General features: G+C 38.0%; 1 protein-coding gene across 1 annotated transcript; it reads right to left on the reverse strand.

Moving 5' to 3' along the window:
* Positions 1-316: 316 nt before the first annotated feature.
* TDRD15 (tudor domain containing 15) lies at positions 317-9,946 on the reverse strand (the record flags this gene model as incomplete). The annotated part of the gene is made up of 1 exon (XM_083829523.1): positions 317-9,946. One exon carries the CDS (start codon positions 9,944-9,946, stop codon positions 3,968-3,970), a length of 5,979 nt encoding a protein of 1,992 aa, XP_083685649.1. The 3' UTR covers positions 317-3,967.
* Positions 9,947-26,054: the final 16,108 nt, after the last annotated feature.

The raw sequence follows: 26,054 nt of genomic DNA on the forward strand, positions 1-26,054 counted from the left end.
TATATACCTAGAGAAACCATTTGGCAAACATTCTTATATCAGACCTCCCTTAAAATAACTTCTTTTCCTTTCTCTGCTTAATTTAACATTTCACTTTTTCTCTGGACAAATACAACAAGATCATCACTTGAAAGAAACTTATGTAATAAATAGCTTGAAAATGCCTACCAGGAACTGTGCACAGAGCCACCAGATGTCAGTGCAGCTCAAACACGGTTAATCAGGATCAAGCAGCCTCCTCAGCCTCTGAAACATGCTTAGCAGAATTTGTCTTTGAGAGGCCCTGTCACCATACAAACACCTCCTAAACAAATCCAAAGAGGAGTTAAGCTAAAAATCACAAACTCTTTTCACATCAAGTGAAAATGACTGTTTCTGTCATTACTGGGTTTGTCAAAGAAAATGTCACAATACAAAACAGAGCTTTAGAATCAAAAAGTTGCTCAGCAGGCATGTACAGTTGTTATCGTATTCGGCAGTTTAAACATCCTCCCCAGCTCCACACCCTTGAGCCTGACTGCACCCTCAGTTTTCTGTCATGTTTGACTAAAAGAAAGCACTGGCTGACTCCGTACTACACGGTGCTTGGTGACCAGCCCAGGATCACTTTCCCTCAGATAAAGAAGCAAAACTTGCTTTTCCTCTCCTATCCAGCCACCAGCATTAACAAGATGTAATGCCATTAAGTCCTCCTTTCTAACCAAGACATCTGAAATTGGTCAGTAGAATCACAACTTTTGAATGCTGGAATAAGAGCAGCGAGCATCAGAGAAAACTGACAGCCTGCAAAACTAAGATTTTGTTCCTTAGAAGATCAGTCTATAAAAGAACAATTGTGCACTGAAATGTTAAAAGAAAATGTTAAGGTAGACTAGAGAACAGATTATTTCTTAAAGACCTTAAAACAACGTTGAATGTGACACTAAAAATTGGAATGCACAGATAAAATGGTCTACAAGAAATTAAGTAACCCAAATATAAAGTGTACACAATTAAGAAGAACACTATCTTTTTAAGTGTATATTCTTACCTTTTCAGCATAATTTTGGATAACAGCTGAGATCAGCTGACCAAGCATTTCCAGTTTGACTCAACTTTAAATATGAATACATAAAAAGATAGCTATTTGTAAGAAAAAAGATGATCCCATCTCTAATCAATCCTCTATTCCACCACTTGGAAATAAACATCCTCTTTCAGTATAAAGTATGTGCTATTCAATGCAAAGCAACAAATTAGGTACAAGCCACCTCTGACACTGCAAAATTGGATACACACAATCTGGACTGTGTGCTTAGCCACGTGGTCTGAATTTTTGGATTGACTTGTGTGGTGCCAGGAGTCGGACTCGATGATCCATGTGGGTCCCTTCCAACTCAGGATGTTCTATGATTCTATGATTCTGCAGTCATTAAAAGCAATGTCAGAGGCTCTTCTGCATCCTTAAGTTTGCTTTTATGGAAGAGTTGATCACTTATTAGTTTCTAAAAGTTCTTCGTCAAGTTTTTAACTCATATTTCCTGTTTTTTCATTTGCAAACTTGAAAAACCTTCACACGTAGTGAGCACTGAAACCTAAATTTATGCCTGAAAACCTAAATAGCTATGGTTCCTGGCCCATACTAACATCTAGTAACTGGTCTGACATTTCAACAGTCTTGAATCACCACCCCATATCACCAGTAAAACCTTTTTCCTTCCCTCTGCCTTTCTTGCTAGATGAATCCTTAATCATCTCTTTCTCTCAGGCCCACAATTTCTTCCGACACAGTTCCCTCTGGAGATAGCATAGGGCTCCTGCTAAATCAGTCAGAAAGGAGCACCAAAATCAGCAAGAGGTAGTCTTAACTAGAGAATAATGTTGCTTGGTAAGTTCCTCAAACTCAGATACATCTCACTGTATGGTTATACCATCTTACAGCTACCTTAAGAAATAAATATATATAACCAAGAAAAAGACACCCACTCCCACAAATACCAGGTAGGCTTTTGGGGACACTGTAAAATGTCAGAGCATTTGAAAAGATCACAATCTTTTTAACAGAGTTCAAATGGTCGTCAATACACACTGTACATCTTTAAAAATAATGCAAAGTGTTTCCCAAAGTAACTGCAAGTTACTTTGCAAGTATGGTATATAAAGCATACCTACCTGTCTGCCACAAGAGGCCTGGCTCCCTTTAAGGTGTGAGTTAAGAGTACAAGAGCAGCACAGAGCAGATGCATGGTGAGGGAGGCATGCATCTCATGCTAGCAAGCTGTACAAGTGAGCCCACAGAAAGGCTGTGCCATTTGTACAGCATTAAAAACTAAAACTTGATTTGGCACACAACAGATACAATCTGCTTCACAGCTGCTGGACTAGATGGCAAGGACTGCTCTGTGGCACCATCCCACAAAGAAAGTAGAGATGTAGCTTCAAATTCTCTCTAACGCATTCACCAACCACGGAGGTCACAGGAAGTTTCAAAACATTCAGAATGATTTAGGCAAGGCATGTTACGCACAGAAAATAAGCATTTTATTATTCACAACAAAAAAGCAGAATACTGTATACATCATTTTTAATTCCAAATGCAACTGGCTCTTTATCACTTTTACATACTTAAAAAAAATCAAAGTAATCAATGACATGTATAAACAAATGCATAATGTACAGAAAAATATTTAGTAAGTACAACCAAATGATAAGCAATAGCTTCCAATTAAATTTTACCAAATCAAAGTAGTATTTTTACTCAGAATTATGCCTGCCCAAAGACAAATAGCAAAAGTCATCTAAACTCCCAAATCCTCTGGCAATCCCTCTCAGCTAGGTCACAAGCATAGCCTCTTCTACTACTTGGAAGGAGGATGCTGTTACAGCTGCGGCTGGGGATAGGGGAAGTGCACAACAAAGAAAGAAGACTGGGAATCAAATCCTTAGCAAGACATCCCAGCAACTTCATTTCACAATTGTAACATAACCCTATAATGCCTTTCTGATAGTTCATACAAACAATGACTAAAGCTGTTATCTTTATTTTCATTTACAGTGTAATCCTGAAAATACTTTCCCATTATCTAGTCTCTACCTTAAGGAGCTTGGCCATCAGACCTGCAGAAAAGAAATGATTATTTCAAGCTAGATTCATTACGTGTTTAAAATAAAACACAGTCTTGCAAATAAAGCTAATGTGTAATTAGCAGAACATCAAAATCATACTCATAACAGCTCTTTGGTTTTTCTTTTTAAACAACCTGTCATTACTAGGCTCCATTTTGTAACATTAGGTAAGTATTGTACAGCCACCTGAGCTAAGACACAGTCTATTTTACATTAGCAAAAATCAAATTTTAAAACATTAGTTGCACATTAATACTACACAAACAGAACTGCCATTTAAGGTATTTGGATAATCTTTTAAAAAAACAGACACCCAAGATGTGCTCTTAGAACTGAATGATAGCCAGAAGTTAGAATCACAGTTAATTAACCCTTAAAACTTTTATCCAGAGGCACTTAAACTGAGTACTACTTGGCACTACAAAGAACATAACCCCATGAAGTAAATATACAGTTATCACTCAATGTGAGTTGAGTGAGCTTTTTCATGCAGTGAAGTAGTACTTTTTCTTAATCTGCAGCCTAATTATTATTCAAATAAATGTCTTGATGGTATCTTCACACTGTCTTTAGAGACTGGGGTTCATCAGAATGACAAGTCTCAACCACTACTTCTGATAGTAGATTTACTCTGTGTGAAATCAATTTTACTTTTTGTATCATCACAGTGCTGAAAGACTTCAGTCTTACACACATGCCCCCCGCAGTGTTACAAGAACTCAGATCCCTTATTAGCGATGTATCAGGACCCTCTTTCCCAACACCTTTTCTGGAACTTTTATCACAAGCAGTCCTATCCTTCAGATACTTTTGTTTCATTTCTTTGCTTTACGTCTACCAGAAAAAATAAAGTTTTTTTGGCTTAGTTATAATCTGGTTCACAAAAGAAACCACAGCACTTAGAATTTTGGTAATTAGGCTGCAAGCACGTTTTGGCTGATTCAACTCCATCAACTGGAATGCGGCAGCACCTACCTGCAGAGTAGACTGCATGGCCAGCAGCAACTAAGGCACAAGCTAGATTATTCCCCTCATACAGAACATCAACCTCTAACCTCATTCCAGAGCCATAGTGCTTAAAATGGAATATGAGATCTGGTTTACTAAGAAGCTTTTGAAACAGAAGTTTGGCTTTGTCACTCCAGTATTCCCCTGTGGCAGGAACTATACCATGTAAACAGCAAGAGTAAGCCAAGTGTGGTAAATAAGACAGACTTTCCGGAATAACTTTAAGTCTATGGATTTCTGAGCAGGGGATGCTTTTCAGAAAGCCATAATCAATAAATGTAAGAACAACAGACTGACTTGTCACTTCACATATTTGTACTCTGTTCCACTGTGCTTCCAGTCCAAACTGGATCAAGCAGCTGTTACCAGGAGACACAAGTTCTTCTGGCAAAGCTGGCAAGTCATCAGGAACATCAGAGAGCAGCAAACACAAGTTTTTCATGGAATCAAATAAGTCTTCAAACTGGATGCTGAAGTTTGAAGGATCAGTAACTGCAGTTGCAAACCCAGGATACCTTCTGCCACTCTGCAGCAGTGTCCATGTGATTGAATTTATCCTGAATGACTCCTGGAACTCCATACAGTCTGTATTACTGGATTTTTCCAGTCCAACAATAGTTGTTAAGAGCTGATTCAAATATTCCTGAAGCAGAACTTTCCCTACTAAGATATCTACTTCCCAGATATGAGAAGATTCCAAATATCTCAGAAACAAGATCCTTATTCCACCATCTAGGAGTGCATTTACTACATGGACAAATGGAACCTTATTCATTTTTTTTAACCAAACCCATTCACAAAGCACAGCTTGTTTAGGAATGCTTTTCATCTCATCACTGAGAATCTTTGCATTATTTAAGGACACCATCTCATAGTTGCCATAATCTATTAAAAAAACTAGCATTAACCTCTCCCTGATAAACATCTTTATCACTTTCGATCGATACCACTTTAAGTTCCTTTCAGATTTTACCATGCACTCCAACCCTTCTTCAATGTTATCCACCGTAAGTAAACCACTTTTTTGTGCTTCTTTGACCAGCATGACATTTAAATCATTTAATATTTGCAGATTTTTAAGTAACTGTACATGAAATTCTCCACCCGCTGAAGCATTAATTATTTCTGCTCTTTCTACTTGATCAGTATTTAGATCTTGAGGAGGGATGTTTAAGCACATTTTAGAATTATTTTTCATCTTAGCAGTCTGATTTTTCCTTTGACCACCTAAGTCACTCACAGACTTTCTATCTTGAGGATTATCATTTGTAACCAGAATTTGTTTTGGCATATGTTCCCATCTAAATATTGGTTTGTTTTGCAAACTTGTCCTGCCACTTTTCTGCTGAAAGCCATCAGAGATAGACTTTCCATCACAAATTATATCTACCTTCCACTGCTCTCTATCTTGCTCTAAGAATTTGCAAGTGACTAACTTATTATTTATTTTGTTTACAAAATAGGAAGTACTTTCATTAGTCCAGCTTTCATCAGGAGTACTTTTCACTGCACTAAGGAAACAATGAATACTGAGCCTTGGCAAAGTTAACCACTTTTTCTGAATCCTGCACATTTTGGAAAGGCTTACAACTGCTGTATTGCCATAGTCAATGAACTCAACCTCAAAGGAGTTTCCTGATTTCAGAGTTTTAATAACTGCCCTATAGTAAAAACAGTCAATGGCATGCTCTGCTAAAATGAGATCCCCTACCATGAGCTCACCTAAGCCATTGTCATGACCTATATTCAGCATGCTTTCATTTAATTCTTCTGCTAGTTGAATTATTAAGTTTTCATCCTCTGCAAAATGAATATAGAAACTCGATGGACTATTTATATGAGAAATATACCCTGCTACTTCAGAATTCACCTGAATATCACGTTGAGGAAGACTGATTAATTTTGGAATATTTTCATTATCCCTTTCCTGCTGACCTGTATAATTTAGTTGTTCAGTACAAGATTCAGAGAGAGCATTTACAGTTATTTCCTTTAAAGAAGGATGACATGGTGATTGAGAAGCAGACTTTCCATCCAGAGGTTCCTCTCTGTGCTCCATAGCAGCACTGTAAGGTTTTAGAAAACCTGGTTCTTCACTGCCCTCTGAAGTTACCAGCTTTGAGGACCCACAACACTGGTTTTGTGTTCTACATGTAATTTGCTCTTCATCTCCAAAATTCTGTCCATTATCTGCCTGGTAATACTTATTGTCTGCTTGAAATTCCAGTTCATTTTTCAACTGAATCCTTTCAGGACTTTTAATATTTACTTCACCATTATTTTTGTTATCTATGTGTTGTATCACTCCGTAACTTCCAACAAATTGTTCGGTATAATTTGTCACATAAGGCAATTCTTCCAATATTTTTTCTTTAACTTTCTGACCTACTTGGAGCTGTCCATCATACAACTCCACAACAATCTGGCCATCTGATTCTCTGGATACAATTACAGCTTTCAGCAGCTTACCAAGGAAAGTTTCCTCAAACCATCTAATAACCCTTGCTGGAAATTTTGCGTCCTTAAGATCTGACAGACAGCATTTAATGGCTTGCATGGGTGTGAATATTAAGTCAGTGGCAGAGTCTGGAATAGGCATCAATTGGTCTCTCTCTACCATATGCTTATTTCCAAAATCCACAAAGTCAGCACATAGATAGGATGTTGATTCCACAGGGAAAACCAAAGCTCTATAAAACAGACCATCTTCAAAATATCTGGCTATACATAATCGCGTACTGATGGTATCATATTTTGCATGATTTGCCATCTTACTTATTTCAGTAACACTTCCCATCAATGCCTCTATCGTTTCACTGTTTCGATTAAGCTGGCAATAGAATTTTGAAGGGCTATGTATGTGAGTTATATAAACCTCCTCCTCGCTTCCAATTTCTATATTAAAAGATGAGTAATAGAAACTGTACATGGAACCCAGAGGTGCAAGTCTTTGCAATCCAATATATTCAGACCGGTTGAGTCCACATTCCCTGAGAAACTCCTCCGCACTAATATACGGAGTCTGTAAGTCAACTATATTGCTTAAACAGTTTGGACTTAAAAGAATTAGAGCGCAGACAGTGCAAGTCAGTGGTCCTCTAGCAGCAGAAATGAAGTCGTTAAAATGTCTACACTTTTCTTCAGGCCAATTAAGTGCATCAACCTGTAAGGGTACGTTTTTAAGCGCGCACTGAAAGGCTTGACTTTCCAGAGTTAGGAAATCTGGAAGGACAGCTTGAAGATCATTAAATAGAACTCTTTCCCGATAACCGTAGTCTACAAAAAACACATCAACTTCATTTGCGGACACTTGCTGCAAAACACTAGCTCTGTACCATTTCCCATCTTTGGGACACTTAACAACACAGGCAACCTGTCCAGTTTTGTAAGGAATGGTATGCTCTTTATAGTAAGTCTGGATTTGCTTCATTAAGGTATTTAGCTCTGGCAGTTTACTCTGCAACTGGCATGAAAACTCTACTGGGGAAACACTGTAAGAGCACACCACTTCAAAAACAGCTCCTGGTTTAAACACAAGCTCTTTATAAAGTATTTTTTTCTCAGGTATTGGGACCTGGGAAAATGACTGAGACCTGACCTTATGATTTTCAGAGAAAGCATCTTTTCCAAAAGAGGACAGTGTCACTGATTTTCTCAGCCTAGAAGACGTGCTTAATGTTTTTTCCTTTTCAAATACCTGTCTATTTTGTAATACGTTATTTTTACAAATATCAGAGGTACACCGTGCATTTACATATTTTTGCTTTAACTGGAGGGGATTCTGGGCTTGACGTTTTTTTGACAGATTTAGAGCAGAAACTGGTCTTCTTTCCCAGTATTCTGCATATCCAGCCTGAGCCATAAGTGCAGCAACATTACTTTCCTGCACAGCATTCCTGTACTGTGCATTAACAATATATTTGTTGTTTTGCTTTCCAATGACCTGAAACAGCAGCAGTTTGTTAAATACAATCTGTTTGAAGAAATCAGTTTCCTTTTTAACCCACACATCTTCAACAGGAGAAATGCAAGCAAGTTCACAACACATAGCTAAAGCCGGCAAAGCAGCAAACTCTGGAAGCAATGTTTTCACATCATAACAGGGAACTGTATCTGTATTCCCAAAATCTAAAAAGTAGACAGTAACGCTTACATGAAGCACTTCAGTGACAACACCCCGATAATAATGCATATCTTTGCTATACCGGGCACAGCACAGTAATCCACGTTCTGGGTTTTCAAGGACCCAGTCACCAGCTCCACAGTGGTTATATGCATCTGCAATATTTTTCATGAGGGCTCGAAATTCTTTCTGATATGCACATGTCTGAATCCAGAAGTTGGATGGATTTATGACATATACCACGAAAGCAGTATAGGAACTATTCACCTGCATTTTTACTCTTTTGCAGTGGCTTGATAAAGACCCATCCCATTCAGGTAAGCAGTTCTTTGTCTGTTTATTTCCAGTGCGATTTTTAGATGAACTCCAGGCACGTGCTTTGTAGCTTACACCAATGCTAGAGATTTTTGTTTCCAAAGGTGAGACAAATGATGCACCCGCCTCATTCAAGTTCTCTGGATGCTTAACATTAATTCCAAAATTTTGATTTTGCAGCGTAATATAATACAAGTGTTTACTGGCATTGAATAAATCAACACAGACACACACAGAAGTCTGTCCTGTCAAGGCCTGTATAAATCTTTTCAGCTGAAGATTTATTACTGCTTCATCCTGATTCCCAAAACAAGACAGCGCACATGGAAATGAAATCATAGGCAGTGACATGAACTCTACTTTAAGTTTCTGAACACAACTAGATGGCACAGTTTCGATACTACCTAAATCCATAAACCAGACTTCCACGTGGTTGGGCTGCAGCTGTTTTATCACTCCTCTATGCCATTGTCCATTTTGCCTTTTAGCAGCACAAAGTAGCCCTAAACTATCAAAAGATGTATTATTCTCTGTACTGATAGCTTCGTAGTACAAACACATAGCTTCTGTCAAATTTTCCAGCTCTTTCTGCCGTTCCTGTATCTGACAGTAAAATTCACTCAGGCTTATTGCAACAGTTATTTTTACATTTACTTTACTACCAGCTGGTAGACATGGAAAGAGATCTGGAACTGGCCAAAAGTCTGATGGTTTCTCAGAATTACTAAAAGTAAGCAATTCCTGGACTGGACGTTTCTGTTGCAACAACTGTGGCATTCTCTTAAATGTTTCTGGTGGAAACACTTTCAACATTTCTACAATAAGACAAAAGGAATCTCCATCGATAAGTTTTCCTAACTGCAGTTCAAGAATATCACTAATGACCTTTGGTACTTCCAGAATAAACAGTTGGTACGATGTAACAGATTTCACATGACCTGTAATCTGCAATCCTACCAGTGATGAAAAATAGTTTATGGCTTTTGGACCCCATTTTTCTCCAAGAGGAAGTATGTTAGCAAAAATCCCCCAAGCTACTTTTGGAGGTAGCTGAAAAAAATCATCACCAGCAGAAGCAATATGTATTTCCTCAACCACTAGCACCTGTCCAGTGTCTATAAGAAAGGCCTTACAGATATTCTCTTTCTTTTCCAGAACTTTTCCTCTATGCCATTTTCCTTCCGCATCTTCCACCAAACAAGGTCCACCAATGTCAACGTTATCTTTTACTTTGAATACACGTTGCATTTCATTTTGCAGTATGTGGTAGTCAAGTTCACACCCCACCTTGCATTGACCTTTGAATACTATGACCACGCATTCTGGATGGCACTCTATATGAGTGATCTTCAGATTCATATCAACTACTTTTGGTGAAGGAGTCAGAGATTTCATTCTGTCTGCAAAGAGAAGGAGCAAGATCAGCCTGACAATTTTCTGTATTTCCTTTATTAACTAATTCCTTATATGAAATTTGTTTTAAAAATGTTTTAACAGCATATTCTTACAGTTCTGGCTAGAACATATACTGAACGTGTAACTGTCACGTTTTATACTATTGTGATATACTTGACACAATTGTCTTTTTACAAAGATATTCAGGTAATAACTGAAAAAAGTACCTCTAGAGCTGCTCTCATTGCTGCAGTCTACATTTCTCACTTGAGCATAATTTATCATCAGAAAGTGGTTCCCACAATGATAAAGAGAACTAAAGATATCAGATACCTTGGTAAGGGGAATCACAAAGGTAGGAAGGGAAGGGGGCAGGTAAGACCAGGAAAATACCTGTTTCTTTTTGAAAAAAATGTATTTCTGCTCAAAAAAAGTGGAAGGCAATTCATGTCCTTTATAAATCTATGGTGATCTGATCTGTATCCAATAAATTCAACCGCAGTGGTCTCCAAAGGAGATCCAGAGTATCACTGTACTAGACCTGCAGTTACATGAATTTACCTGGAGAAGTATTTCTAGATTATTTCTCTTTCTTTTTAATATAGGAATTACCGAGGACTTCTTTTCACACTGTGCTCTTTTTATGTGACTTTTCATGTGAATCATTTCTTCAAACCAACGACATCTAATGCTCTGATTTACTGTTTACTTCACCTTTTGAATTATATTCATTACACTATCACGTATAGCTTTAGCTTATTTTAAGTTTTCTTAATTGCAAGGACATACAGAATACATTATCTATGTCTAACATTTCTGCCATGCCCATCAACTAACAATTGGGTCAAATATGTTTTGTACTGCCTTAACTTGTAGTGCTCTGTAACATCTGGTTCTGACAGTTTAAATACCCTCAAACCATTCAAACTATGCCTTGACCTTCATCTATAATTTGGTCTTCAAGATCAGTTTCCATTTTCATCCAAATTTAGACATTTCAATGGATCTGCAATTCCACATTGTTTAAAAAGGCAATACATGCCTATAATTTAACCAAGAAACTCTGTGAACTAAACCACTGTTCTAACCAAGTAATTATGGCAGTCAATGTCTGTCAAATGCAAAGACAGCTCATAAACACACAAAATGGGCAAAACATGCTTGATCTATGACTTTTTACATAACATTAAAAGTGAAGCTTTCAATTTGAACTAGAAATTATTAGTACAAGACTTTCCTCATCTTGCAAAAGATTTTTCAACAGAATTGGAATAGAAGCTCTTATCGCAGGCATACGTGAAGTAGCTAGTGATCATACATCTTCAGAAGAAATACTGATCCCTGTCGTTCTTTATTCCACTGTAAAGCTTACCATCATAGAATGGTTTGGATTGAAAGGGACCTTAAAGAGCATCTAATTCCAACCCCCTCCCATGTGCAAGGACATCTTCAGCTGAAGGAAGATGAGATGACACTGTAGATACTTGACTTCTCAGAAAGTAATAAATAAATAAACACAACCAAAAGACAAAACTAACCAAAAAAACCCCAACGCTCTCAATAAAAGCAGTACCAAATCCAGATCTGACTACCCCTTCTTTAAGCAACCCCCCCCGCTTTGCGCTTTTGCTGGTTAAAAAAAAAAAAAAACACAGAAAGCTAAGTTCTGTGTTTTTTTTTTTTTAAGTGAATGAAAACAACCTTCAGAAAATGATCTTGTCTACCTAGCAGGCACACCTGACCGTAACAGACAGAATCAAATCACACCAGGTGCATCATCAATGCTTTGCAAATCTCATTTCTTCCACTGTTTTCATTTGTTATGTGTTCCAATTTGGGCATCAGTGTTTTTTTCCAGTTATCATAACCCAAATAGCATCACACCAAAACAATCAAACTTTCAGAGTTCACAAAATGACTTGTTGCTCTTTACTCACCTTCTATACCAGATATGGCTTATGCTTTCAGAACATACTTCTTAGAAGCCTCAGCCCTTATAATAGCAGCTCTGCACCTCTCTAGAAGATAATAATAAATTCATTAGAAAGTAAAACTCCTGTTCTCCTTCTCTAAACACTCCTCCTCCCAAAAACACCCTGAAGAAGTTCTTTATATCCAGTTTAATTAAAATGTTAAGATTTCAAAAAACAACATTACAAGACTGAACCCACCTTCCTAAAACCATAGTAAGACCTTTCTTCATTAGAAGTTAGGAAGAAAAAAGGGGGAAAAAAAAAAAGAACACATAACCAGAACACTACAAATACTTGCTAAACAAGACTGGTCACACAGCTACTCTTGTTTGCTGGGCTTCAGCCAACCAAAAATCTATAATCTATCACACACCACTACAATGCAGATTTACAGAATGACAGAAGAACTTCTAAAGTGCAACCAAAAGTAGGACAGGAGTGAGAGCCTAAGGGATTTGCACACCCTCTACAGCAGCAGCTCTGCACAGGGCTGGTTGACACCCTGGCAGAAGCAGAGCGTGAAGCTGGGCTCAAACCCACAACACACACATAACCCTCAGGCAACCGCCACCCCCGAGCAGCAGCAACTTTAACACTCACAAGTGTGAAAGGGACGTGGGAGAGCCATAACCACCAGAGCACGACCATTTCCCACCACCTCAACGCCGGACCGACGAGCAACACACCGCTGCCACCACCCGTCCCACGCCGGCAAAATGGCGGCGCACCTACTTCCTCACACACATATACACGCTCCTGGGAGGGGCGGGGCTTACGGTTGATTGGCAGCAGTGCCTTGGAGGCGCCCAACCAATCGGCACGGTGCAGCACGGAGGTGCGGCCTCCATCTTGTGCTGAGCAGGGCGGGGGGGAGGCGGTCGGGGTTTGAGGCGTCGTCCGTCGGTGTGTTTAGTTTGTTGCACAGGGTCACGTTGTTGGTTTAGTTTGTTCGTTTTCTTATATTTCCTTTTTGCAGCTGTCTGTCATAACAGTCTTTAACCTTTTTTAAAGATGCCTGTGAGTTGCAGGTCATCAAATCTTCCGGAAATACCTCAAGAGGCTTTGAGAGCTTTCATTCTTTCCCATCATCAAGAATTTCTCCAGAATGGAACTGAGTGCATCTTAATAGGAAGTTTTAAATGTCCCACATCAGCAGGATCTGGTGCATGGAACCAGGGGAGGGCCTTTACAAGAAAGTTGTGCTTTTATTTATTTGTTCATTTATTTATTTATTTAAAATTTCTTATTCAGAAAGCAAGTTTAGTGAGGTGGTCACAACAAGAAACTTGATATGACGAACAGTCTTGCAAGTATCAAACGATGTACGGTACTTCTCCCTCACAGTTTGAATTAATTTGTACGTGTATAATAGTTTCTAAGGGCTTACCTTCACTTTTTACAGCTTTTTGCCACAGGTCAGGGTTCTTGCATTGTAGTTAATATTTTCTAAACTGGCAGGAGAGAAAAGATGCTTTTGCAATATCTAGATACAATAATCTCCAAGTACAATTTACAGTGAAGACTGGATTATATACGTTAAATCTATTATACCTACTTGAATTAACCCCAAAACTGAGAGTACTCAGTTTAATTTTGCAGGTAAGTGCGCATGCATGGCCATGATATTCTATCTTTTTTCATAAGATTTACTCAGAACGAAAAATGTACAGGTCTATCACTGGTACACCTTTAGCTTTATAAACCTGGAAAGAATGCCTAGTGTATTCTTGAATTATTATGTTGCCCAACAGTATGTCATTACTGGCAGACTGCTTTGGAAGACTGAATTTTGTGCAGTTCGTTTTGTTCTTTGATAGAAAATAAGGGTATACGTATTCATTCTAAACTGTAGGGTTGTTTACTGTCTTCATTAATGCAGTGCAGAAATGTCCTATGCACTTCCTCTGTACGCCAGTCTTCCCATTTTGGCTCTTTTCAGCTGCAGAACCTATATGCTGTTAAACTGGCCTTGGCAATCTGAAGTAGCAGCAGGGTTTCACACCCATGCTTGTCTTCAGGTAGTTTCTCATGAAGGCTTTCCTGCAGGAGGCATCTCACCCTTCCTGAACACCTCTAACTGGAGGTGCAAACTTAAGGAAACTTCTCAAATCTTGGAAATAAATGAGTCTGTATCTCAAGAAATCTGGAACAGTAATTTAACAGCTAAGTACATATTGCACTTTGTTCATATAAATCTGTTAATTTGCAAATACTGTATTATCTGTTGATTTGGAGGTACTGCATTTTGCATTGATGTACTGACAGGGCTTTTTGGGTGTTCTTTTAAGAGTAGTCTAAATTTAAGGTTTCTTATTCTAAAGATCATCATATGTTTAGCTCTTTTAGAGATGGATGTCCAGTGTATTTCTAAAGGTAGTATACGACTATATTTAGCATAGTAATAAATGAATAAAAGACTCGCAGTACTGAAATTTTCCCTTCTCTAAGGTGTTTTTAAGCAATTTAACTAGATTAATGTAAGTATTTTACTTGGTGTTAGATTATCAGATTTCACATCCATCATATTGGTCTAATTATGCTGTTAGGTAAAAATGGAGTTCATTAGTATCGTGTTTATAGGGAGCAAAGGTAAGACTGAAACTTGTAAAGAATTTAGATTATTGCAAGATTATAAACCTCAGACTGAAATTTACAATCCAAGGTAGACATCTAGCCATCCTCTTCAGTGCGAAGGGAGAATGCTGCCTCCGTATGGCAATAGGGAAGGAGCAATCTTGAGTTTATGAATACTAAATGTTACTACGGGATGTGGGGTGGTGCTATGCTTTCACTTGTAATTTCAGCTAAAGTCAGTGCTGTTCTCCGATTACAATCCAAAATTCACTTCTAAAGGCACAGAGCTATCACTGTTTTTTGTTTTTTAAAGGCAGCAATATCTACATCCTTTCTTACTTAAATTACAGTGGCGATGGCAGCTGTAATATAATAATCTTAGGGCTAGAACAATCAGAAATGGATTCTTTCAGCATGACTGAGTTTAAAAACTGTGTGCCACTTCCCTGCAGAGTGCCTTAACCATGTGCAGTTATGCATGGTGGAATGCAGTTTGCCCCTCCTTTTTGAAGTTGTGCCACTGTGGATGGGAGGAGAGGAAAAGAGATGACTGGACAATCTGTCAGGGCAGATTAGATGATGTAGCTTTCTCACCTTTTTCTGGGAAGAGAGGACAGCTATTTAGGCCTTTGTTACAAAACTTCTTTGCGATTTTACATTACTTCAACCAGTGAAGGAATTGTCTTTTCTGACATAGGGTGGCATTTTTTGATAGCTCTTTGGTTTGCTTTGGTATCATTTTTTTACTAGACTTGATATCTGCATTGGAAAGTGTCAGGTGTACATAAAACATTTCCAAATCTCAAAAATTAGCTCCTCCAATAATATTTCTGAGATGGGAAGGGTCACTAGAGGCCTTTGTAAGCATTCAGGAAGCATATAATGGCCAAAAGCAGAAATAACAGTATTGATACAACCCATAACATCCCTACAGTGAATTTTGACAAACTTGCAAAATCTACTGAATTTTCACATTTGAGTAGTGAATGTTTTAAAATACTGCTGAAACTGCATGTCAGTTAGTACTAAATCTGAAGTGGTTTACCCAGTGTTGTTTACTGGGTAAGTAGAACATCCAGCTCCAAGTTTTCAGTTTTTCCTCTGTTGAACTTTACAAATACTGTATTGCTGTTATTCCCACAAAAAGCTATGCTTTCTTTCCTCATTGTTATTGTGAGGTAACCATATTTTTGCTGTTTTATCCAGTATGGAAAGTTAACAAATTCTGGTAAGCTTATTTATATCACATTGACAGAAATAAAAGTAAAATAATACAATGTAAAATAATATGAAAGAAGAATTAACGTTATCTTTTTATTTGTGAGGCTTTTCTTAACAAGTCTTGAATAAAAAATGTGTGTAACATGAAACTCCTGAAGCGAGCCTAAAGTTGTATTTTGTATATATCAAACTAATTAACAAGGAAGCACTTCATGTAAGGCCAGAGTATTAGTCTTCTCTTCAGGAAATTTTTGCTGTTACTGTTACATAGACCTTAAAAACAGTTAATGAAAAAGTAAAACTTTTCACTAGAAAAGCCTTTTGTGCTCATGGTATGAGATGGCTCTATGTACTCTTTTTTAATTCTGTAAGAGATGACAATCTGACTGTTTTACTGTGTTCAGTATGCTTTCATGTTGGGTTTCTTGTGAAGAACTGGATATTATTTTTCCTTGTGGATGGAAGTGTGCTATAAAGAAAGCAAACCTGTTCTTCTTACTACATGTTAGCACAATAGCAGAAATGAAGTTCTACTGCCTGCTGTCTGCCAGGAGGTAGAACATAGCAATGTGGGGGGGTGAGCAACAGCTGAAAATACTGTTCAGAACTCTCCCTGGAGGGGACAGAACATAAGACAATGTAATCCTTTATTAAAAAAAAAATTACATGGATGCTGAAACATTATCCAAAGGATGCCTTGTGGATGGCATAGACGTTCATCTCCCAGTGTGAACACCAACAGTAGTCTCAGTAGTCTGCAGCCTTCCTAAAGCACCTTTGGTGGGTGGTGAATACGGATTTGATTTGATTTGATCTGAGCAATTGGAAAAATCCTGGAAATACATTGCCATCAGGAGGATACCACATAAGAAGAGGTGAGGAATTGTCAGCTTCTCTTCTGTAAGAGTTTTAAAATAAGAGTGAACCTCACTGAATTCCTTGGAGGGAGGGGTGGGAGAGCTGGTTAACCACCTACCTCTGTGGAAGGCAAGAGTTATGGTTTACAAAAAAAGAGGGGAATATGTCCACAGCTGAAGGGAAGAGAATGTTTTAAGACTTCATCCTGTACTTAACATTTCCTTCCTGATGATGATTCAGTAAAGGGTATTCTGACTGGACTGAATCTCATTCTGAAGCACCTGATACTCAGCAAGAATTATGTAAAAATCATAACTGCTTTGATTCCACTGGGGGAGAGGAGGGGAATTAGACAGTGCACATCCTACTTTTAATCTGTTTTCCGGGATGTGTCCTTTATTGTTATGATTATTTCTGAATAATATCATAGAACTTACTAGAATAGATGGCTGTTACACTTATTCATTTTTAGGGACAGTCTGCTGTAACAAAGCACTTTTGAAATTGTCTTCTATAGGATTTGTTTACTGGGTCATTACATACTAAAGTTTATCGGCAGAGGAACTTGTTCTGCATGGTTTGATTCCAGCCCTCTGACTTCAGAGTCTCATGAAAACTTGAAAATAAAGCAGTGTTTATAATAAAATAAAATAAACGCAGCAGCCGTTGATGTCTGTTTATTGTATGTAAAAAAAATGCTTTTCAAAAAGTCAAAATAGCATTCCTGTTAATAGCATTTGTGATTGTCTTTTATGAAAGTGTCTTTGAAAGGGAATATTTATGTGACAGACAGGTATAACTGAGTGGCAACAGCAGAAATACAAGATACTAGCAACTTCTGAAAATGAAGAAAGCCTGTTTATTTAAGATAAATCGCACAGTAGATGGAGCACTGTTTCCAGTTTAGGTAAGCCCAGGATTATTGTTTTAAATTATGAAAATTACATTAGAAACAGGTGATATAAAAATAATCACATCATTCTGTTTGCTTTTCCCGAAAAGGTGAGGTTGTTGTTGAAGTTCTCAACAATTTGTTGAGAACCTTCCATACTGCAAGATCAGTATACCAGTTTGTTCTTTCTTTGTTTCTGAAATCAATCCAGAAGTTTTTTTGGTTTTGTTTTGGTTTGTTTTTTTTTTTTTGTAGTATTCAACAGACTTAAACAGCAGGACTCTAAATGGTCATCTAAAAACAAAAATTTGTGCGCTTTTTTCTATTCTTAAAGTGTATCCTCAATGGGTCCTTTTTATGTTTCTGTTAACTTGAGTGATAGCCACTAGGTGGCAGGAACAACCACAAGTTTAGCAGGATGCTTGAAAATAGGCTTGTGTTAGTTCAGTAGGAGGAAGGAGCACTAGAGTGATTAATTCAGCCTGATCTATAATGAACTATGAGAGTGCATGTGCTGCAGAGTTTCACTAGAAGGGTCATCACGTTAATTGCACAATTTGAAACCACTTGAAAAGTCCAGGCAACCTGGACTAACTCTGAAATATATTTAATTTGCTATACCTATTTACCTAGTACACAGTCAGACTTCCATTTCAATTATTTTAGTAAATGACATGTCAATCACACATCATACTTTTGCTTTATTATTATTAATGTATTTTTTAATAATTGCTGCTACAAAGATAGTCATTAACTTAGCAGTTTACATATCAAAAAGCAGAGCACGGAGACAGCTTTTATGAAATACTGTCAGCAGTAGGTAGTAGTTATTGCTTCTTAAAATACACATTCCACTTCTCAGTGGCAATGACTCTTAGAGAAAGGAGGAGACATGCCCATTGTATCAGAACATACAACCATTTTACAGTTAAAAGAGCATATTGAGACTTGTTCTTAAACAATGGAACAAAGCATAAAGTAGAATTTCTGTTAATTGGGGCCACCCAAAGCAGATGAGTTTTGTTGTACTAACTACACCATACCGGTACAGCTATGTAGATAAAGTCCCAGTATTAGTGATTAGGATGAGTTTCTCTCCTGTGCAGTTTCCATGGTGCTGTGCAGTAAGGCCATGCCACTATATCATCTTCCATGTCAGTTAGACATAATGTAGAGCTGTGTATAAGAATCATAGGATAGTTTGGGTTGGAAGGGACCTTTAAAGATAAAGGTCAGCCCCCCTGCCATGAGTGGAGACTTCTTTCGTTAGACCAAGTTGCTCGAAGCCCCATCCAACCTGGCCTTGAACTTTTCCAGGGATGAGGCATCCACAGCTTCTCTGGGCAACCTGTGCCAGTGCCTCACCACCCTCAGAGTGAAGAATTTCTTCCTTATATTTAATGCAAATCTGTATCAGTTTAAAACCATTGCCCCTTGTCCTATCACTACATGCTCTTGTAAAAAGTCCCTCTCCATCTTTCTTACAAGCCCCCTTTAAGTATTGAAAGACTTCAATGAGGTCTCACTGGAGCGTTCTCTTCTCCAGGCTGAATATCCCCAGCTATATCAGCCTATCTTCACAGGAGAGGTGCTGCAGCCCTCTGATCATCCTTGTGGCCCTCCTCTGGACCTGCTCGAACAGGTCTTCGTCTTTCTTGGGCTGGGGGTCCCAGACCTGGATGCTGTACTGCAGGTGGGGTCTCACAGGGGCAAAGTATACGAGGAGAATCACATCACCTCATGAACTTAATCTGCTGTGCGGGTTGAGAGAATCTCAGGCTCCATCTACATTAGCAATTCCTGTTGCACACTCAGAGTAGATCTGTAAAGAGAAGTGATTGGTGCTGATGACCCGCTATCCACATCGAGTAGATTTTAAAGCCAGAGGGATTGCTTAAGGTAAACTCTAGTGTGGTCACATGGACTGGATGCCCACTAGAATATTGAAAAGATTTTTTTGGGGTTATTTTCATTCCAAAGGATTCAGGTTTGCGCACACTGAAACAGGTCTGCAGTGCTGATAAAACTGAGGTAAGTGGGGATGGAGATTCACCTGTTCTAAACTAAATTTAATGTAGAAGCACCCATAGTGAATCTACACTTTGCTCTCAGTGGGTAAATTCCCAGTTCCTCATCATGGCAGTGGAAGAGAAAGGCTAGTGGAGAGGCTGAATATCACTACAGGAAGAGGAGTAATCAGCTTCAAAATAGAACTTTAACAATTTTAGTTCCTTGGATTCAAAAGTTCTATTTCTCATAGTAAATTCTGTGTTTCTAAAACTTTTGCATGTAGATCAAGACGTCTGGGATTTTTTATATACTGAGATTAGTTTTCTCTGAGGGAAAAATGAAGTTGCATGTGTGATGGCAATTCTGTTATTGAATAATATTTCAATATTGAAATGCATCAGAAATATTGAGTAATAATAATTCTGATGCAGAGTCGAACAATCTATTGCATGTAGTGATGGTGCGTAAATTTGAGTCGTGGGATCACAAGAACTAAGAGGTGGAAAAGAACCTTCTCAATCATCTAGTTTTCTCTAAAAAGACAAACTGAATGATCTAATAGGTTTTTAACATTATTCATTTTTATGGTCCATATCGATTAACTAATTCTGGCCCCAGCCCTACAAGCTGGATATGAAGAAGGAAGTTTAGCCTCTTGCAGAGTTTAATGAACACTGTGGGGTGTCTGAAGAGGTACATGTTTTGGGTTATGCAGGTCTGACGACACTTGTATGGTCTTAATTCATGCTCACTTAAAATTTTAGCAGACCTGTGTGTGAATTTTACACGTTCAAGTTAAAATCAAACTTTCCACAGTATTAACCAAATAATTGTTTTGGCTCAGACCCTGTCTATGAAGGTATCCACTGGATGCATAAAGTTTAAGGATGGCAGTTTTACCTGGAATATTTGCGCACACTTTTCATTAAAACATGAAAAAAAGAAAAAAGAAAAAAAAGTAAAGGAAAAGGCTTTGATTATTTAAATTTATTCATCTCAGGTTCAGGTCTATAATCTGTAAAAGACCTTTTTATTCAGGCATGTTGGTCATCTCTAATTCCTGCTGTAGCAGCGCTCAGCATCTTTTTGAAGCCGAGGTCTATGGTTTTAAGCTAGTTCCATGTTTGTTCTTTTTTCTTAAAGGCCTTGCAGTGTTAGACTTCGACGTTAATCATTATATCCATCTTGTTAAATATTTTCCATCTTGTCTCTGTTTACAAACAGAATGAATTCCCTAAAGGTGTTTTCTGGCATTTGTCATCAGTCATTTGCATGAAATTTGAAGTCAAAGTGCAAACAATGGCAGTGGTCATTACAACATTTGCTTGCTTTTCATATTTTCAGCACAACCTGTTCTCTCATACCAGTACTCTTGGATGTTCATATGTATGTGTGTGGCCTTTAATACCAGTTCTGTTTTAGTGAGTGGCCAAATCTTACCTTTGGATAGGTGCAGGAAGCGTACTGTTCTCTGAAATGTCTGCATACATTATTTTACCCACTGAGGTTAGTTTAGACATAGATTTTAAGTTACAACATCTTAAAACATTTTTTGTTCTTTAATTATTCTCTGGTAAATTTTAGTTATACAGCATAAAGCAAAATGTATTTCTACATGATGGGTCTTTCAGATAATACTGGAAAAGCATGATATACTACAGCAGTTTTAATTGCTGCAGGGTGCTGATCCATCCTTGGAATTCAACTACAGGATTTTGTCATCACAAGTATTAAAGGGGCAAAGACAGGCTGAAAATCACACCAGCACCGGAGGAAAATTTTGTCCTTGTTGAAGTCAATGGCAAAAGTCCCATTGACTTCACTGGGGCCAGGATTTCACTCCATATATTTAAGGAACAAAAAAAAAAAAAAAAAAAAAAAAAGTATTACATGTGTTACTAATACTGTGTGGAAAGTAAAATATATTCTTTTTTTTTTTTTTTTTTTTGTATCTGATTGGCTTTTCATTGTTTTTGTTACAGATTCATTTTGAGTCTCTTGTCCCCTGAAGCACAAACAATATATATGAAGTTAACACTTCAAGGTCTGATTGCACAGTCAGACTTGCACAGATGGATGGATCTCATTGAATTTTTCAGCTGTGAATTTGAATATAGGATCAAGACTCGAAAGATGACAGTAACATTATTGAAAGATAGAACGTACTCAGTAGCATGATTTTTTTAAGTGAAATTCACTCACTCTTGACCCAGAGTTTGGCCACATTCAGGAAATTATGTAAGTCGCACCTCCTAGTCCAGACTTTGTGCTAAGCTCTTTTCCCAGCATTCAGTCTACTCTTAAGTTTTCCCATCTCTGTCATGTAAAGTGGTATTTCTGGGCAGGTGGAGATTTCTGCTTCATATACTTTACTTTTACATGCAATCTAAGCCATGTAAAACACATTCAGTCCATGTACATACTAGGTTTTTAGTACCAGCTCAACAGCCTCAGTGCAAAACCTGGTCCCATTATGCTCTCCACAAATGTGCTCTGAGGTTTACCAGGGCATTGTACCTTGGTTTCAAAACAGCAACATCTAAAACAGTGGCTAAAAAGGCTGAATAAACATGGTTCCAGTACTACCCCGTGGATTTCCATATAAATTCTTATAATAGTACTTTTTTTCTATATCGATTTCTTAGTTTAGAACGTTCCCTGTTACCTTATTAAGAAATCATAAGGCACTACTGGATATCATTAACGAAGTGTTTCACGTCTACGTTAAGAATGGGTTCCAAATACAGAGAGAGCCAGTCATCTTCAAAATGACCACATTTCCAAGGGGAAGTTGTGCACAGCTCATGTCCAGCCCATATGTGCACAAAATTAATTTTTAATTCCCATGTACTGCTAAACATCTATATCACTAGAGTGCTTGTACTTGCATTTGATGTAATCCACGATCATACCTTGACATACATAATGTAGCAAGGCCACTACATGGTTCTATCCATTCCGTGGATGGAGCTTTGACAGTTAGAAGCAAGAATCACAGAATCATCTAGGTTGGAAGAGACCTCCAAGATCACTGAGTCCAACCTAACACTAACAAGTCCTCCACTAAACCATATCACTAAGCTCTACATCTAAACATCTTTTGGGATGCTTCATTACCTGTGTTATGTTTGAAATATTAAGATGTTATCTCAAGGTTAAATTTAGATAATATTTTCTGAAATGTGTACATGTTGTTTTCAGTAGAAAGAGAAAAAAATACCCTAATGGAAATCAGTGACAGATTCATCTGTCATTAAATGATTAAACTCATTAAATGATTAAATTTGTTAAATTTGGAATGGTCCAAATTTTATATCACAGGTCTGACTATTTTATGATGATTCTTATGTGTGGAGTAGTCCTTTGTCATGAGTCAACAAACACTTTCAAAAAAGTCCTAGGCATGATCATAGATTCAGCTTGGGACTGTTTTGCAACAGATTTGGATGGATGTCAGCCTGGTTTAGAGACTGAAGAAGTTTCAGTAATGAGGGTGCAACTGAATTACAGCAATTGGGTGCAGGGGCAGAGAATAATCCGAGGTCCTGCTTGGCACGCTTGGTGCACAGAAGTAGACTCTCTGTGCGGATATCTAAGGACATAATTTCATTCCCACACGAAAAGGTACACAGTGACTTTTCTAGGTATTTCGTTGGCAAACTGCACTGTCACTGCCCTGACTAATGTAAAAGAAGGGCAGCCAAGTGGGCAAACCACATTTTGGGGTGCACTAAACCACAGCGTGGCCAGCTGGTCAAATGAGGTGATTCTCCCACTGTATTTAGCACTGGTGAGACCTCACTTTGAATATTGGGTGCAGTTCTGTTCTCTACAGTTTAAAGGAGCTGTTAAGGTACTTGAAAGTGGCCAGAGGAGGGCAACAAAGCTGGTATGAGAGCTGGAATGCACGTCCTATGAGGAGAGGCCAAGCACACTTGGGTTGTGTGGTTTGGAGAAAAGGAGGCTGAGAGGTGACCTCATTGCTCTCTGCAGCTTCCCAAGGTGGGGAGGTGGAGAGGGAAGTGCCGGTCTCTGCTCCTTGGTAGCTGCTGATGAGGGAACGGCACAAAGTTCTGCCAGGGAGGTTCAGGCTGGACATTAGGAAAAACGTCTTTACTGGGAGGGTGATCAAACACTGGAACAAGCTTGCTGGAGAGGTGTTTGGTGCCCCATGGCTGTCAGTGCTCAAGAGGCATTTGGATAATCCCCTCAGTAACATGCTTTTTTTTTTTTTTAGCCCTGAAGTGGTTGGGCAGTTGGACTCAATATTTGTAGATCCCCAATTTCCCTTGTGTCTGAAGAAAATTGCTTTGAAGCTTAGTTGACAGGTTGTTCACTGCAGTTTTCTGTGTTACATGGGATAATGCAGGGGATGGGGAAAGGTAGGGGGAGCTTGAGGTCACATTCATGCAAATGGTCATAGTCGTCCATGGAAAATATTTTCTTTCATGTGTTCTGTGTCAGGATGATCTTTCAGTTGAACGGGTCAGTGTGGTCTGCAGTTGAGCATTATCAGTTGATCTGAGCCCTAAAGTGTTTGCCTTGAATAATTCTTATCATTTTTCCCCCCCAAAGAATTACACAACATGCAATACCTCTAAAAAGTCTTATCAGGAATCTTTTGAAGTAAATAAAATATATTTTTGCCCTTTAAGGCTTGACTAAGTAATTGACAAAATATGAAATCATTTGAGAACTGTATGCCAATGGAAGTACGTATCCAGCAAAATAAAAATCAGAATGTAAATGTGTATTGAATAGAAGCAAGTCTGTAAATATAGTAGCTTTAAACGTGATAACATGGGTAAACAGTAGGAAGGATAGAATTGCACAGACTTCATCGTGGATTGTGCAATCACGTTGGGGACCTTAGGCATGTACTTCAGTTGCTAGCCTGCTCTGACACCCACAGTCTCCAAATAGTGTATTTGGTGCTTGCTTAAACCATTCTCCACTGCAGTCATACCTTCAGTTGCAGTGTCAGCATACATGAGAGAAAAGCTGCTGTACCTTCCCACAAAATAACTGGACTGAAAGTCAAATTATGTACTGGGTTCTTTGAGTTATAGAATGGGTAATACAGAATGAGTCATGAATGGGTAAAACATAATAATTGGACCCAAAGGTTTTCCGTGAAAAAAACATCGAAGGTTCATATTTTTCTCAAATTAATATTTTTGGCATTTTCTGTAGAAAACAGAAATACATATTTTGGAGCAATTAAAACAAAAATAGAAAATCAGACAAAAGTATGAAAAAGTAATTATTTTATTTACAATCCAGAATTATGCCAAGAGGTTTGAGAGACTGGGGAGATTTTGTGGTAAATGAAGGAAAAAACAACCTTAGTAGAATTTTTGTTCCAGTTTTGTATTTTCTAAGAAGAGTAATTGGTATGTTTCTGTCACCTTAGCTATGAGACTGATTCAGAACTCTGACCTGATCTGCCTTTGTCCTTAGCTTTGATAGAGGTGAGTGAGACCAGGAAATTTCTGCACTGAAAATGTACATAATGCACTGGTACAGATTTTGAAGCTACATCAAACTTCACAGCTTAATGTTTTTTGAGGCTCTGTAGACTTCCTAGATTTCTCTTAGACAAAGCCTTTCTAGTTTGCATTTTAAATGCTGAACTGTCTTCCTGGTACCATGTCCCCATCTTTTCATAGTTCTTTTCAAGCAGACTAACAATTTTTCTCTTTAGTGCTGCCACATCAAATTTAATTACCACGTTATGTGCCTTAGAGTAAGAGTGTTCCCATAGATGCCTTTGAAAGCACAAGTGTGTAGACAGCCCAGTTCTGATAAAATTATTTTCAATTATAGCTTTTAATATATATTAAAAACCTCTAGTTATACTTTGGAGTTGAATCAGAAAGCTTGACACCCAAATCAAGTGCTAAGTGAGGAGCGGGGCTCAGACACAGTGCTGGGATACCAATGGTTCTCAAAGATCAGGTCAGCACACATCCACCTGTACGAACTGAGTTAAAATTTTGTCTTGAAAGCTTTTTTTTTTCCACCTGGATAGGAAAAAATCTTTTAGCCACTAGTGATACTTGTTATCATGTAAAGTGGTGACTGTCATTTTCTATCAAACTAAGAACAAACTTGCAACAAGAAAATCCTACTCTACCTTTTTATTTCCAGCTGCTTCAAAATTTAGAAACTTGATAATTAGCATATCTTAAGTATGCCTGCTGTAGGAAAGATTCACTATAAAAGAAATTCCTAGCTGCATTTGAAATGTATATTTACCTGATTATTTTATTTTCCCTCTTAGGAGATGGTGAAACATAAATATGTGCTGATTAAGTCTGTTTGTCCAGATGGATTGAGGCCAAATTTCAAGACTAATTTAACACCTGATGAAACAGTGACTTGAGAAAAGGATCCTTGCAGACAAGCCTGAAATGTAAGGATGATTTGATAATTTTCAAGAAAAAAAAATCATATACATTTTGCAAACAAGCTTCACAAACAGGTCTGCAGAAATATAGGCTAAGGTGTAATTACGCTAGTCTATGTGACTGTTCTCACATGAACCTTCCCTTGGAATCAATGAAGTCAGTCATGCTTA

This window comes from Anser anser (assembly GCF_964211835.1).
Source record: "Anser anser genome assembly, chromosome: 3".
Lineage (NCBI taxonomy): Eukaryota > Metazoa > Chordata > Aves > Anseriformes > Anatidae > Anser > Anser anser.